Source organism: Schizophyllum commune, assembly GCF_000143185.2.
Source record: "Schizophyllum commune H4-8 unplaced genomic scaffold SCHCOscaffold_13, whole genome shotgun sequence".
Lineage (NCBI taxonomy): Eukaryota > Fungi > Basidiomycota > Agaricomycetes > Agaricales > Schizophyllaceae > Schizophyllum > Schizophyllum commune.
This window is the reverse complement of record NW_026089550.1, coordinates 1,083,703-1,098,776: the sequence shown is the minus strand read 5'-3', so window position 1 is coordinate 1,098,776 and position 15,074 is coordinate 1,083,703. Positions and strand designations below refer to the sequence as shown.

Sequence of the window (15,074 nt, the reverse complement as noted above, 5' to 3'; positions counted from 1 at the left end):
ACTGTGACATGTGACCCGCCAAGGGGTCGGCATGTGCCGAGCTCCGCGGCGACTTTGCCGCAGCGCGCCAAAATAAGGGACATCGTTTCTCTTATTCCCAACGGTCATCTCCAGCTCCCCCATACCCCGGCTGGTCGTCGCCATGCGCATCTCTGCGTTCCCCGTCGTTCTTTCTCTCGCCCTCTATGCTTCGGCTCGCCACAACCACTTCGCGGCAGCGCGGAATGTCCGGCGGGATGACCCAGACGCCAGCGGCTACGCCTCACAACCGATCTCGCAAGGAGACGCAGACAATGGATATGCGGGATTGCCAGCAGTAGCGAACGCGGACACGATCATGGAGTTTCCGTTGTCGGTCACGGACGGTGCCACTATAGTGCGTGTGCAGCGAGTTCAGCGAAAGCAATTGCTCATTGTTCCTCAGCCCGTGTACGTATCATCCGGGAAGGACGACGCAAACATCACCCGGGCCGTCATCGTACCTCCAGGAAAGGTGAGTGCAGAGTAACTTCACCCGCTTTCGGTGCTGACCGCGCGTACAGCTACGAGACAACTGGTATTGTGAGTGGCGGAGCTCGGCACATCCGCAGTCCCCTAACCATCTTGCCAGACTTCTGGGTCATGGACAAGGCCTTGTACCAGGCTGCGGCGACGTACGAGGATGTTGACTACCAGTCCATCGCCATCATGGCTCCAGCGTGCGTCGGACTTCCATCAACGCGATCAATATAGCTGACAATGCGCAGTCTCTTCAACGAGAAAGACATCAAGGCTGGCGCGGGTACCAACACCACCCTGATCTTCAACGGGACAACGTGGATGTCCGGCCACAACAGCATCGGGCCAGGGTCCAATACGAACGTCAGCTCTTACGACGTTGTTGACGACCTCCTTGATTACTACTTGGACAAGAAGCGCTTCCCCAAGCTTGATGTGCGTTACCTCGCTCGAGTCATTCCCCACTCCGCTCACATTCCTCCAGAAAGTCGTTCTCGCGGGTCACTCTGCCGGCGCGCAGTTCGGCCAACGCTACGCTGCGCTTCGCAAGAGTCGCAGTCACAACGCGCGCATCGCGTACTGGCTCGCTAACCCTGGCTCCCTGCTCTGGCTCACGGAAGATCGCCCGCTGCCCGATGATAACTGCACGAATGTTGACCGCTGGAAGTATGGGCTCTCGGACGGCCTCCCGGCGTACGGCGCCTACGCGTACAAGCACTACCAGCGCGACGGCATCGTCGAGCGCTACAACTCGCACTACATCCACTACGCATGGGGCACCGCCGATGACGGCCCCGGCGACACGCGCTGTCAGGCTAAGGTGTGTTGGCGTGCCTGTTCTATTCGTTATACACCTGTTCTACCTCGTCACGCCCCTGTTCTGTCTCGACACCTTCCTGTTCTATCCCGTCTCCCTCCTTGTTCCATCCGTCACACGCCTGCCCTACCTCGTCAGGATCCCTCCTCCGTGTTCGCTGGCAATTCATTCTCGGGTCCTCATCTCGCGCTTGCTATATTTGCGCGTGTGTTAGGCGCCACCCCTTCGCTATACTTGCCGCTCTATCGATTCTGGGCTGTGTCCTTTCCCTTCTCTATTCCTTCGGCGGTTCCTTTTCTTTTTCTTCCCGTCCTCTCGGTTGTGTCATGGGCGGTAGACCCGTGTCACGGGCGCTAGCCTGGTGTCATCAGCGGCAGCCTGAATGCCAGCGGTGCACTGAATGCTAACAAATACTTCCTACAGACCCAGGGCCTGACGCACTACCAGCGCGGCCTCAACTTCATCAACATGCTACAGGGCCTGAACGGTGGGAAACTGCCCGAGAACCAGACGGTGGACTGGGTGGAGGGCGTCTCGCACGACGGCGAGGGCATGACGAGGAGCGAGCAGGGGATGACTAGGGTGAGTTGGGTTTTGGTAGTGGGTTTCGGGCTTTTGGGTTCTGCGATTTTGGCTTGTTGGGCTTCTCGGTTTCGTGGTGTTGGGTGCTTGATTTGGGCGTGGGGCGATCGGACCTCGTCGTGTCGGTCCTTCGATCTCATCTTGTCGGGCTCTGCGCAGCTGCGGGCTTTTTGCACCCTCGCATGTTCATTCGGGGGTCGTTCTCACGGTCGGATGGCCTTGAGACGCGCGGCGCTCCTCGCTGGCGCGTAGGCGCCTCCTTCTTGTCAGCTTGGCGGGGTTGCTTGACCGTTCTTCTCATTGTCATTTTTATATCCCTCCTCGCTCGCTGGGACTGTCGATCGTTGCTTCGCCTTACTGACAACTCTACAGCTCTTCCGCAACGCCACCTACCAGCGCCAACTGGACGGCGGCAATAACGGCGCCTCCGCATCCGTATCCTCCGCGCACGGGCTGTTGCTCGGCGCTGCGGCGACCCTGTTCTCGCTTTCCTTCGCGTTATAGGGGACTGCGTGCCTTGAGGCGAGGGGCTTGCCTGTCGAGGCAAGCGTCCCTCAGCTTGAGCGCTTCGCGGAGGACCTTTGCAGTTCGCGAGACGGAGGCTGGCCGGTGCTCTGATATGGGCATTGGCGGAGGACGAGCCCGAGAGAAAAGTAGAAGCGAGCCTTTTAGGGGGTTCGCTGCTCACGATTGACCCTCACGAACCCTATTCACCGTCGTTAGTGATATCCCGCGGGTAGTATCTGTGACGCGCGCATCTGGCATGACCCCTAATACCTGCATCCCCGGCCTCATGACACTGCTTCACCTGTCTTATGACACCCCATCGTACTCATTCACCATGTTCATCCTCCCATAACCTTTCATGCTGCACGCATCCTTCTCTCGCACCGCACCGTACTGTCCACCCCATTCACCCGTACCAACTACCCTCCGCACCTCTCACCCTACGCCGCCTAATATCCTTCCCTGTCACGCATTACCGTCGGACGCCAGCCAAACAATCGCTATTTTCATGTCGATATCTACTGCTCGCATTCACCGACATTGTGACTCGTCAGACTTTCTTTTCTACTTATTCGTAGTTGCTCTTGTGTAATGGAATCTGGAATCAGGATTTGGGCGTGAAAAATGTTCTTATTCTCCGGTTAGACGTGCTATACAGCAGAGCTATGGTTCTTACAAGGACTAGCCTACAATTGTACGTCGGGGTGGGGATAGTAAATGGGCGGAGGTCGCCGCGCTGGTAGTAGTGTAAAGGCAACACTCGAGTACTGGCGGCTGATGTCCCACTCAACAAGCATCAGTGGTGTAACGGTAACATTGGAGCTTCCCATCCACGTGGGCCCCAAATGGGGGTTAACTGCTCTAGCCTCGGGTTCGACTCCCGGCTGATGCATTTTTTTGCCTGATAGGTTTCCCTCGTCCTCGAAGACAGCCTCTTATTTTTCTCAAGTTCACCATCGTGTTCTGTATCCAGCATAGAATATAAATGCTCCTTCACGCCACCTGGCTTTCCATAGTTCGGCCCTCCCACAACAACGGCATTTGCCGAATCCGTCGCCCGGGCGGCAGGAACCGACGTCAGCGCGCGTGCCTCACTGCATACTTACTGGCTTGCTCTCCTCCTTCATCCTCATCTAGACTTCTTCCCCACACACTCAGCCCACCATGAAGATCTACATGATCTCCGTCATCCTCGCGCCGCCCTCCGGCCCGTGCACGACGCTCGCGAGCGCGAACGACCTCTCGAGCTTCTCCTTCTACCAACGCGGCAGCGTCTCCGAGTTCATGAACTTCATGAGCAAGACCGTCGCCGAGCGCACGCCGCAGGGCCAGAGGCAGAGCGTGCAGGAGAACCAGTACACGGCGCACATATACAACCGCGGCGGCGCGGAGCAGCTTGCGGGTGCGTGAAGGCGTATGGCTGCGCGCGGGGAAGTGACTGTTGCTTATGATATCTCACGTCTAGCGGTTATCATCACCGACCAGGAGTACCCCGTGCGACCGGCATTCTCCCTCCTTACGAAAGTCCTGGACGACTTCACGGCCAAGGTGCGTTCCCTGTGGCCACCTTGCGCACACCTGCTGATACCGTCCCAGGTCCCGCAATCCTCCTTCTCCAATCCCTCCGCGATCAGCTTCCCCGAGCTGCAGGCATATGTCTCCAAGTACCAGGACCCGCGACAGGCAGACACGATCATGCGCGTGCAGCAGGAACTGGACGAGACGAAGATCGTTCTCGTATGTTCGGCGTATTCTGCATCTATTGCCCATGCTCACGAAGTATTCAGCACAAAACGATCGAGTCCGTCCTCCAGCGCGGCGAGAAGCTTGACAACCTCGTCGACCGGTCTAACCAGCTCTCCATGCAGAGCAAGGCCTTCTACAAGACCGCGAAGAAGGTACGTTGCGCCACATCCACATACCTCCCATACTGACCAAACCCAGCAAAACTCGTGCTGCGTCGTCATGTAAACAGCTCTCACCCGCCTATTCTTCATATACCCTCCATACCCCCACGGACCCGGATATGCGGGGGCATATACTAGATGTTCAAGCCCTAGCGGTTCCATCTCATAATTGTGTATCTATCTGTACGTGCGTTGCGGATTACACGATAACCATTACCTTCCATCGACCTCAACATCGCCTTTGCGAACGCATCTCATCAAAAGTCGTACTTCAGGTGTGCGTCAGTGTGCGCAGCAAGCCGCTGGATACGGCGCTCTCACCTCGACGAAGAGTGACTCTGGGATTGGCGTAACGTTCCCATCGAAGTCAAAGAACAGCTTCTCGGGCGCACCGTGCAGCGTCTGCGTGAAGCTGCGAGGTTAAGTCTTAGCTTCCGCTGTGGCCTTCACCTAACATATCAACACACCTGCTCATCACTCCCGACTGCCCAGGCGCGCGACGAAGGTTCTTCAACCCAAAGATCACCCCGAGCACACGCGGCAATATTCGGTCGAATAACTGTGGTATCAGCAAGCTACGGCAAAAACTCAGTCGAGCTCTTCACAGATAGCAGCGCATAACTCACCCGGAGTCCGGCAGCCCAAGACGGGTCGACGATGGCGTACTCCTCTTGAAGTCAGCAGTGCTTGTGTCTGCGCCGAAGACCGATGACTAGGGCAGGATCAGCAGCAGTTCGTAAGCCGCAGGACAAAGTCACTCACATCCTGCTTCGCCGCCGACAGTGCTACATACACGCGCTGACCCGCCTCAATGCGCTGGTTCCCGACGACTGCAGCAGCAGATGCAGTTCTGTATACGCCCGATACCGCCGGTTCAAGGCCTGAAAGGCAAGTCAGCCACCCACACCCAACGACGAACATGCACACTCACGCAGCGCCTCATCCACATACTTCATAACCTGCTTGTCCGCCTCCGCCGTGCACTGCGACGCCAACGCCACGATAGCCTCTCTCGCCTGCCTCTTCTCGTCGCCCTCCTCGTCGCTGCCCAGGAAGAAGTCCACGACCTGCATGACGATGCGCGAGAAGTGCGCCGCCGTAGGGACGACCTCCGCGAAGAGGTGTGCCGCAAGGGTATCAGCGTCGGCGCCATCGCTGCCTTCAAGAAGAGCACGGAGGAAAGGCGTGCTATCGTCTTCCTTGAGTATGAAACGCGACAGGGTTTGAGTGATCTACGCGACGGGGTTAGTAAAGAGAAGAAACAAGGCAGCATCGGACGCACGCCTGACACGGATATTCTCGAGCCAGTCATCGCGCGCAGTTTGCGGGCGGTGAACGACGTGAGATGCTCGAACGCTTTCCTGGCGTCCGTCTGCAGCCGGAAGTGGTTGTAGGTGTCGTTGTCGAGGTAGACGTATCTATGCGGAGTCAGTTGAAGTTCGTCCAACTTTGAAAAGGCGACGCCTGACCTGCACACATTCTCGAACATGTCGCACACGTCGCTCTCGTACTCCGTACCCAATGGGTTGCTCTCCGTCTTGAGCGCAATGCAAGCCTGAAGCATGGTTAGTACGCGAAATTTACCGAGCAAGATGCAACCCACGAGCTGCTGCGATATCCAATGCACCGGTAGCAAGTTGATAACATGGCGCCCAATATCGACCGTCTTCGTATCCGCATCGACATATGTTACCGGACTCGCATTGATCAACTCCATGGTCTTGGACGCGAAGTATGCCGGCAAACGTGGCGCGAGCCGCAGCAAGGTCTTCCTTGCGAGCTGCTCGAGCGTCAGCTTTGGACCCAGTACCGTAGACCAATGAAGCCTACCAGCTTTGAGTCCGCATCCACACCCGTGACGTCCTTCAGTCGCTGCGGGTACGACGACACGAAGCGGGCCTTCTGCGTGTCCAGCACCTCCACTGCCTCAGCCCAGGTCGATATGACAGTCAAGGGCGCAGGGACGGCAGGGCGATCCCATGTATATCTAGGGGAAACGGCGATTAGCTGTGACCGACCCGCCTCCGCCAATCAAGGTGCACCTGTCTAAGTTCTTGTCTCCTCGCTTGCGCATCTCGTTCCGGATGTAGGCGGGTTCGAGGAACGGGAAGTGGGTGTATGCGCTTCCCGAGGGATAGTGGTCCGGCAACGTTGCGAGCAGCATGCGCGGAAGGATGCCACCGACAGAGCCTTGACGACTTCGTCAGTTATATTCCCACTGACGGTGATCTGGTCACCCCTTACCATCGTCCGGATCGACATGGCTGTACTTGAACCCCCAGCGCGTCAGATTGTTCGCTACAAAGCGCTGCGTCAGACAGATTCGAGGGATCGAAGTAGCCACTCACGAGTATACTCAGTTGTCAAGAACCTATCGCCTCGCGTCAGCGCAACGGCATCGCCCAAAATCGCACGCGAAATTGTGTATCCCGGACAAAGGCCTGCTCCTGGACCTGGCGTCTTGATGGCTTCTGCCTGCATGCCGACCTGGTCAAGCGAAGTCAGTCATGTCAATACGTCTGGACATGTGGAAGATAGCTTACGTGTAGCTCAAGGTTGTTGATGTCCTTGTACAACGTCTCGGCTTGCTTGTGAACGACAGGATCCGGATTCCAGTCCTTGAAGCTGTCGTACTTCTTCAAGCCCATGAAGTGGCGAAACTCGTTGAGCTGGAAGACACTGCGTCAGCACCAGTCGACGATGCAATTCCAGCCGGAAGATGCACGACGACCACGTACCGAACACGTCCCCCACTCCCTACTTTGCTCGATACCCATCACCTCGATCACACGGAGCGCAGCGGGAATAGCGCGAGCACCGTACGAGCCGGCTCTACAAAGCACGTCAGCCTGCCTTTCGCACTGTCGATGGGACTGTCAATGGCTCACCGCCAACTCGTTGCGTCCTGCAACACCCGCGCCAGATCCGCGTCCGCAAAACGGCCGGCACCATCTGGAGTGGCGGCCCCCTCTTCCGGATGCCTCTCGAGCCGCTGACCGGCGTAGTCAGTGAACGTCGCCGTGCGCGGGTCTTGCGGCTGGCCGAACATGCGTCCGACGACGCGCTTGAAGTCAGTGGGAGTGACCTGGTAAAAGGATCGAACAATGAGCATGACGGGCACAAGTTGGAGTAACATGGGCACAGTCGCTACAAAGGGTCGAGAGGCTCACCTTATCAAAGTCAACGTCCTGACCGAACACGCTCTTGAAAAGACCCTCGGTCCACTTGGTGTCCTGAGCAGAGAGGGCGGCGTGCCATCGGTACAACACTAGGCAGGCATACACTCAAGATGTATTCAAAACAAGCGCCGCAATAGGACTCACAATTGAACTCAATCGACACCACATTGCCCTCTCCCTGCGGCGAGAACTCGTGGCTCTCCCTCCGCATCGTCATGAGGGGATCCAGCCGCCACGGTAGCCCGTCGCGGACGAGGCCGAGGATTGCGCCGACGTAGTCTGCGCATCCAGCGTACGAATGAGGCGGCATTGTGTAACGAAAAGATAGATATACGCACCAGCCAAGATGACCTGCATAAAGAACCCGCAATTCACCAATCGCGCCCGGTGGAAGATCTCATCGTCCTGCGCCTTGCGAGCATCGTCGCTGAAGCTGTCGACGGAGCGGTACTTGCCCTTCTCGTTGATATCGAGGATGCGCTGGGCGATGTGCTGCGAAAGACGATTAGTTTCGACGCATATACAGACGATTACCTCGACGCATATATGGTCGATGGTCAATCTCACTGCATATAGCCAGGCTATGCACGCGAAAAAACACCTTATATGCGCGCTTGTATGGGCACATCATGCGAACCAGTCCACTCACATTATGATTGCGACAAAAGAGCACGAGCAGCGCGCACGTGCTCGGTGGCATGAGGAGCAGTCTGCGGTCTGCGAATACGTCGTCCCAGAGGCGCCCAGTGCCATCGTGGCGGCGGACCTGCGACCATTCTTCAGTATGCGCATACATATTGGAAGCGGCAAGGCAATTGCCTACGTACGCCGTTCAATTGCTCTTCCGAATTACCATAGAGGATACTCAGGTCCAGGTAGCTGCTCGTGTTGTTCTTCGTTATATCCTGGGCTGGGGTCAGCGCAAGGTTTCAGCAGTATACACGAGAATTCTGCACGCACCTTATGGTCGGTATCGAATATACAATGAATTATTAGGTCGGCCATAGCGAAGAAAAGGCTTGACATCCCGCCTTCGTGCTCCTTGAAAGTGCCTTCCTTGCGTCGAAGTAGTGTATCGAACACAAGGCCGGCGTCAGGTAGATTATTGAGAGGAGTACAGTTCGCTGAGGGCACCGATCGGGCGTATGGTGTACCTAAATTCTCAGTCAGCTTTTGCAGCCATTTCCAAAGGGCGGACACGCGTACCAGCCATGCCTAGGGTAGGAAAGAGAGGGTTGTAGTAGGATCCGTCCGCGGTGCGATAGGCGTAATTGACGTTCGCGAGCGGGACGTTGAGATTGAGGCCCGCTTGGTGTAGCACGGAGAGGTAGCATGCCGGAGGGTGGGGCAGGTCCTTGTAGACTGGAAAACGGTCAGCAGTCGTACTAGCGGGGATTTGAGGCGCATATATGCGGTTATTTACTCACGTAAATCAATGACCGCCTCTTGGACCCTGCTCGAAAAGTCATTGCCGCTGCCGAGGCGCGCCATGAGGGTGAGCAAGTGCTCCAACTGCGCAGGCTAAGCGAGGAGCGCATCGTAAGTAGACGTGTTGCTCACCAACAGCTTGCGATCGTCAAGGCCAGAATGCATGTGCTTGACCGCGTCGAGGTAAGCGGGCTCGGAGCATTTCGTCAGTTTTGCGTCCAGAATGTAGGGGATGCTGATGCTCACCAGACTGTCGAGTTGCGCGGGCGGGTTCTTCAGGTACTGAACGAGCTCATCGAGCTTCTGACCGACGACATAACGCGGTCGTGGCTTTCCACCGTCGGTGTCGACGGGCGCCGTGCTCGCGAGCACGAAGTCGGCGCCGCCAGCGAGGCGCTGAATGATGGACATGGTGGCAAGAGGCAAGGAACGTCGGATCCTGGACCAGTTCGGGATGTTTACGAAGCAGAGTCTGGCAGGAAGGATGTGATGACGAAGTTCTGAAGCGTATTCAGGAAGCGCGCGTTAGCCATCAGAAGGCAGCTTGACAGGTCCCGTGCTTACCTCGACGGTTGAAGTCCGCGACAGGCCGTGGATTGCGATGGGAAAGGCGCGTCGAGGGAAGATCGACCGTCGAGCTCGGTCAATATATGTACGAGGCCGCACATAAGCGCTAAGCGCCCGTGATGCTGTGCCGCTGGCCGATATATCATTCAAACGTACGTACTATATCACGGCGGTGGAGAACACCGAGCTCAACAATGGCGGATTTCGCACAGGATGTTTGATGGTGGACTGACAATAGACCAGGGGACTAATGCGCGCAGCGACACTACGGCTGTCCTACCTATTGAAGGGTTACCAGGTGGCGCCCGAGTTTGACGGACCGCTCGATGCAAACCACATGAGTTCCCTGAGAGAAGCAGTACACCACGCCGTCGAGCCTCCCGCGACAGAGATACGGTAGAAGTACGAACGAGCGCGGTCCCTCCGGCTCCCGAAGCCATTGAGCCTTGATATGGTTGAGCACGTCTAGCGCTGTTTCATTGATGGCCCCCGCTGGTCCAGACAAACACAATTAGGCTCATAGGAGATGGAACTGAGGATTGTAGGCATTGATTTCGTCCAAAGTGCGAACTGTACTTCGCGTAGGGGAAGGTAGCATGAAGGTCGAAGATGGAGAACGAAGTTCGAAATTCCGGCACGGGCCGAGTCGCCGGGAAGGTACACACACGCCTACAACTCCTCGTCCGGATATGAGCAAACATAGTGTCAGTAACGGTACTCAGAAACATTACAGTCCCCTACTGTACAATCCAGCAGGTAAGCTACCTGCCCCACGATCTGTACGTACGGACGTTCTCTTCGACCCGCGTGCTGTGTGGACGACCGAAGATTGGCAGCGTGAGATGCCTCCCAGATACACCTTCCGTACGGCAGAACCAAGTTTCTGCGCAATGACCACGTATACTTCGCAGAGGATCCCATGCATAATTGTCCGTAAAATTGAATTCATGAAAGTATAATAAAGGTGTGGGTTTGTTTGTTGAACCCAGTTATGTGCCGGTTCACGTGTCTTCGCCTCACTTGTCCTCAACGTCGTACACGTCGCCGGCGCGCGTCGCAAATCATCCTCGAACGTAACGAATAACATTTTGTCTCTGACTTCCATCACGAAGGATTGCCTTTCTTTCTGCTGGGCTGCGCCGAGGCAGTAGGTTTGGAACGTCGCGCAAGTTGCCCCCTCACGCGGCGAATACGGTGACTCTGGGCGTCCATCGTTCAGTGGGCTGTTGCAGTGCGTGTCTGCTGCAGTGAAGTCGACGTATGACTGAGGGCTTTGCGGTTGCAGGAGCCTGCACACGTGTCGCCAGACCAACCCGCCCACGACCTGCGTACTGCCAGGCGCAGCCATCGACGCATTGAAGCGATCGACACCAAGACACTAAGGCTTTCCTTTTTCCAGAGTACTCAAGCGAAGAAATGGCGGCAGGAGACAGAAGGTCGCTCGCGCTTCCCCCGACATCTTTCAGAGGGACGCCGTCGACCCCCTCCGAGACCTCCACACGCTTCTCACAGTCCTCCACACGCGTCTCCTCGACGAATTCGCTGAGAGGATTGAGCACCAAGTCAACTAGCGCGTCTCCATCCGTGTCCTCCATCCGCAAGCCGCGCGGCCACTCCTTGTCCAGCACCGCGAGCGGCGGCACAACCGTGCGCAACAATGGGTCGCTCTCCACCGCATCCAGTGCGCGGGACCCCAACGCGACGCCTATCCCCTCGCCCTCACGCTCCCACCGCCCATCCTCCTCCATTCCCGCACCTAATCGCCGCCTCTCGGTGCCAATCAAGCCCTCGAGCGCGGCGAACTCGTTCAACCCGAACAAGTCCACTTCGTCTGCTTCCGCAATGTCCAAGTCGCGCACAGCACCGTCCATCGTGTCTTCGCGTCGCGTATCGGCCGTGAAGGAGCAGCCGCGGCCCGTGTCCATGTTCGAGGCGCCGCCGCCCGCGCCGAAGTCGGACACGGACGAGTCGGACATCACCAAGTCGCCGCCGCGCCAGCGCACGACGTCGCTGCTCTCGTCCGCGTCCTCGGTCATGACCTCCGCGTCGCGCAAGCCCGTGCTCAAGGAGGCCTTTACGCCGAGCCCGAAGCAGACGGTGCGGTCGCCGCCTGCGAAGACGCCGCCGCACAGGAGCTCGGCACAGTCGAAGGGCACGCCGGGATCCCCGCAAACGAATGGCGGCCCGCGCACGCCGCAGCGGACGCCAAACAAATCTCCCTTGCTGCCGAAGTTGAGTCTGCCGGGAGGCACACCGGGGAGCAAACACTCGACACCGCGCTCGAGCAGGGAGCAGAAGCCGCGAGGGGGCTCGGGGATGTCGCAGCTGACGCTGTCTGCGGCATCGCGGGCGAACAATGCTTTGTCACCACCGAGTGTGCGGCACGACTCGTTGGGGTCATCCCCGTTCGATGCAAGTGCAGATTTGATGACGACGAGCGAGCTTGGGTTCGAGAGCTCGAACCCAGCGCTATCGGTGTGGGATGGGGATGATATGACCCTCGACATGATCACTGATGTGAACGACGGGGATGTCGATGAGGACGTGCGTACAGTCAGAACTATAGGCAGGCACCTGCTGACGGTTCTGCTCATAGATGGATTCCGCGCTGAGGTCGATCATGACTATGCACACGCGCAAAATCCTCCACTACAAGCGTCTGCTTGAACGTGCGCAAGCGGCCACAGCAGCGCAACTGCACGCCTTACAGGCCGAGGTGCGCCAGCTACGGAATAACCCGCAGGGAGGTGGCGCAGCACCAATAGCCTGGGACGAAGACAAGTACTGCGTGTGCGGTGGCAAGAAACGGCGAGGATACTGGGCCGGGTACCGGGAAGACGATGAAGATGAGGAAGAGGACGTTGATTTGGTAGCGGCGCTGAAGGGCGATGGCGTGGGTGGGTTCAACGAGAGGGCCGTGAGGAAGGCTCTGCGGAAGCTGTCGAGGGACGATAGGATGCGGTTGTAAGTCGCCAGATCTCTTTCTGCGGAAGGGTACGGTGAGCTGATGGCATTCTCAGGATTGCAATCATCCTAGAGTGTGAGTTGTGGCGTCGGCGAACACACCTCATCGTACTCATCATGGTTTAGCCTGCATGCCCGGCGACATCCGCCTGCAGATTCTGCTACTCGAGAAGTACATGAAGTCCACTTTCGATATCCTTGGCAGCCTCTCGCCAGACCTGTCGTTCCGCGTCCTCAAGTGGCTTAGTGTGAAGGAATTGCTTGCTGTAGAGCCGGTAGGAACTCATCTCATATCCCGCAATTCTTTCTTCACATGTAAATCTCTGCACAGGTCTCGAAGAAATGGCAGGCTATGGTGCACCACCCAGCTATCTGGCGGCACCATACCCTGCGTATCACGGCGGCGGATCCGGTGCCAGTCAAGCCGCCTGCGCAGCCTGAGGGATGGTACGTTCATCCATCGACATGGTGCTCATGGAGGAAAGCTGATGTACCTCTCTTAGGGAGCCGTTGTACAAGTCACTACACCACCGCGAGTCGAACTTCTTCAATGCACTGCCGCAGACGCTCCGCTTCTTGAACGTATGTGTTCCGGAACTCGGTTTAAGACGCTTGCTGAATCTTCATCAGGGTCACACCAACTTCTGTACGACCTTGCTTTTGCGAGGCAAGCGCCTGATCAGTGGCTCGTACGACGAGACCATCCGCTTCTGGGATATCGAAACCGGCGAGATGAAGAAGTGCTTGCCGGTCAAGAAGCCCGTCAGCTGCGTGGACTTCCTTGCGGAGGAAGAAGTTTTCGTAGTCGGCTTCCACGACGTTGGGTATATTCTCTGCTTGCATCTCTTATCGATAGAAGGCTCATATCCGCTATCAGACGCGTTCACCTCTTCTCTTCCATTACCTTCTCGCCCTTGCAGCAGCTCGCGGGACACCTGAACGGTATTCGTGCGGTCGCGCTCTCGTCGAAGAACCTGGTCTCGGCTGGTGCCGATAAGGCCCTGGTGTGCTGGGATTGGCGCGCGGGCACGAAGATCGTGCGGTTTGGGCAGCAGACGACGGTAAACATTGGCGTGCAGCTTGTCGCTGGGACACCTGATGAGGGAGAGCGAGTTGTCAGCGTCACAATCGACGGCATTGTGCGCGTCTTCAGCATCAGTGGGTACACGTTATCTGGTGCCACTAGAGTAAAGCTGACAGGAAGTCCAGAGCGACGGGAGATGATCTCGCAGTTTAAGTTGTCCGAGCTCGCTGCTGGGGATCCATTCCTGCAGCCCAAGCTGTTCAATGTGGGCTCGGCGCCGAACAACATGCTTCAGTGGTTCGCTGCGAAGGGCAACCAGATGACGGTTCGTAGTCTCGTCTTTCTTGGACTAAGCCGAGTTGTCTTACGCATCAACAGTGCGCTACCAAGTCAATCATCATGCATTTGCAGTGGCAGGAAGGTGACGAGAAGCAGGCTGCGGAACACAACAAGGCGTCTGGCACCTCGACCTCGCCTGCTTCTCTGTCGCCACCGCCTAGCGCAGAACGTCCGCGCACCCTCTCTACGCTGAACCGCTCGGCATCGTCTGCGCTCGGCCGCTCCACCTCCTCGGCAGTCTCAAGTGCGCGCCGCCAATCTATCCTCAACAGCTCCAGCAACTCGCCGACCAGCCCCTTGGCGACTAGCCAGGGCTCAATGTCCAAAGCGCGCCTGAGCGTCAGCGGGATCAACCCCTTCAACCCACGCGCTAGCACGCCTGGGATGCCGGCGTCGCCCCGCGGCTCCACACCAGTGTCCTTCCCGGTGCGCTTCGGTCGTGCGACGATCTTGACGGCGCCGCCAAAGCTCGTGAGCATCGTCGTGACGCCGGATGTGGCCGTTGGCGCTGTCGACCCGCTGAAGCGACGCGTCGTGACTGCTACGCGGTTCAGCTCGCGCGCGGGTGCGGATAGGCGGGTGAGTGCTACCCCTTTCATCCCTCGCCTACATATTACTCAGTCACTCAGATCTTCGTCTCGACGCATGTCGACAAGGACCACGAGCAAGGGAACGAGAGTCGGGAGGAGGAAGCGGACGGCGAGGAGCCCAACCCGCTGCGGGACCACCTGCCGCCCATGCCCACCGTCGACATCGACACGGAGATCTCGCCGCTCATGGGCGTCTGGGGCGATCTTGCTCAGGGCGGCTCTGCGCGGGGCCTGCTCGGTAACCTCCCGCCCAAGTTCGCCGGGTTGGCGACGCCGGAGAAGAATCCCATGTCGATGCAGCTGAGCCATGAGGAGGTCGTCGTCGGTTGCGCGGATGGGACGATCTAGTGCGCATTTTCCTTTTCTTCGAGCGTCATCATGGGCTCGAGCAAATTTGCGTGATGCTAACATGATTACACAGCGTCATGAACTTCGTCGGATACCAGTACCAGAAGGAGCGCACGACGCCGCTGGTGTCAATGCAGTTCTCGCCGCCCCCGGAAGAGGACGAGGATTCGAGCGATTAGAGTCTTTGCTTCTCAAGCCATTGGAATCATTCTCGCTTCCGATGTCGCAGCCATTGCTTCACACTTCGACCGCGACGCGCCCCTTGTCCGCGCGCGATCACTCTCGTTGACATCGTTTGTTCGTGTCCATGTTTGGAAACCATGT

The 15,074-nt window shown here is 57.6% G+C and overlaps 4 protein-coding genes and 1 non-coding gene across 5 annotated transcripts; 4 read left to right on the top strand and 1 right to left on the bottom strand.

The window, feature by feature from the left end:
* Window positions 1–76: 76 nt before the first annotated feature.
* Window positions 77–2,431, top strand: SCHCODRAFT_02104468 (uncharacterized protein). Its single transcript, XM_050341805.1, has 8 exons — window positions 77–376; window positions 425–493; window positions 543–561; window positions 611–698; window positions 747–933; window positions 983–1,318; window positions 1,739–1,897; window positions 2,057–2,431. The coding sequence occupies exons 1-8, from the start codon at window positions 143–145 to the stop codon at window positions 2,147–2,149; spliced, it is 1,185 nt and encodes a 394-aa protein (XP_050197751.1). The 5' UTR covers window positions 77–142; the 3' UTR covers window positions 2,150–2,431.
* Window positions 2,432–3,197: 766 nt separating this feature from the next.
* Window positions 3,198–3,296, top strand: SCHCODRAFT_t241. Its single transcript has one exon. It is a non-coding gene; the product is annotated as a tRNA-Gly (tRNA).
* A 272-nt stretch (window positions 3,297–3,568) lies between these two features.
* Window positions 3,569–4,375, top strand: SCHCODRAFT_02592158 (snare-like protein; the record flags this gene model as incomplete). The annotated part of the gene is made up of 5 exons (XM_003025935.2): window positions 3,569–3,806; window positions 3,870–3,952; window positions 4,001–4,141; window positions 4,192–4,302; window positions 4,349–4,375. The coding sequence occupies 5 exons, from the start codon at window positions 3,569–3,571 to the stop codon at window positions 4,373–4,375; spliced, it is 600 nt and encodes a 199-aa protein (XP_003025981.1).
* A 218-nt stretch (window positions 4,376–4,593) lies between these two features.
* SCHCODRAFT_02517480 (heme peroxidase) lies at window positions 4,594–9,329 on the bottom strand (the record flags this gene model as incomplete). Its single annotated transcript, XM_003026017.3, has 24 exons — window positions 4,594–4,723; window positions 4,779–4,886; window positions 4,938–5,023; window positions 5,074–5,192; window positions 5,243–5,543; window positions 5,594–5,729; window positions 5,781–5,866; window positions 5,915–6,091; window positions 6,142–6,298; window positions 6,354–6,501; window positions 6,556–6,609; window positions 6,660–6,798; window positions 6,855–6,980; window positions 7,050–7,143; window positions 7,200–7,396; window positions 7,482–7,579; window positions 7,635–7,769; window positions 7,829–7,982; window positions 8,140–8,256; window positions 8,318–8,395; window positions 8,451–8,644; window positions 8,697–8,852; window positions 8,918–9,011; window positions 9,051–9,329. 24 exons carry the CDS (start codon window positions 9,327–9,329, stop codon window positions 4,594–4,596), a joined length of 3,363 nt encoding a protein of 1,120 aa, XP_003026063.2.
* A 2,649-nt stretch (window positions 9,330–11,978) lies between these two features.
* On the top strand, window positions 11,979–14,929 carry SCHCODRAFT_02672827 (uncharacterized protein; the record flags this gene model as incomplete). The annotated part of the gene is made up of 12 exons (XM_050346655.1): window positions 11,979–12,029; window positions 12,082–12,449; window positions 12,506–12,525; window positions 12,576–12,724; window positions 12,781–12,896; window positions 12,953–13,031; window positions 13,080–13,273; window positions 13,327–13,607; window positions 13,659–13,798; window positions 13,852–14,391; window positions 14,442–14,749; window positions 14,824–14,929. The coding sequence occupies 12 exons, from the start codon at window positions 11,979–11,981 to the stop codon at window positions 14,927–14,929; spliced, it is 2,352 nt and encodes a 783-aa protein (XP_050197750.1).
* Between the last annotated feature and the right edge of the window lie 145 nt (window positions 14,930–15,074).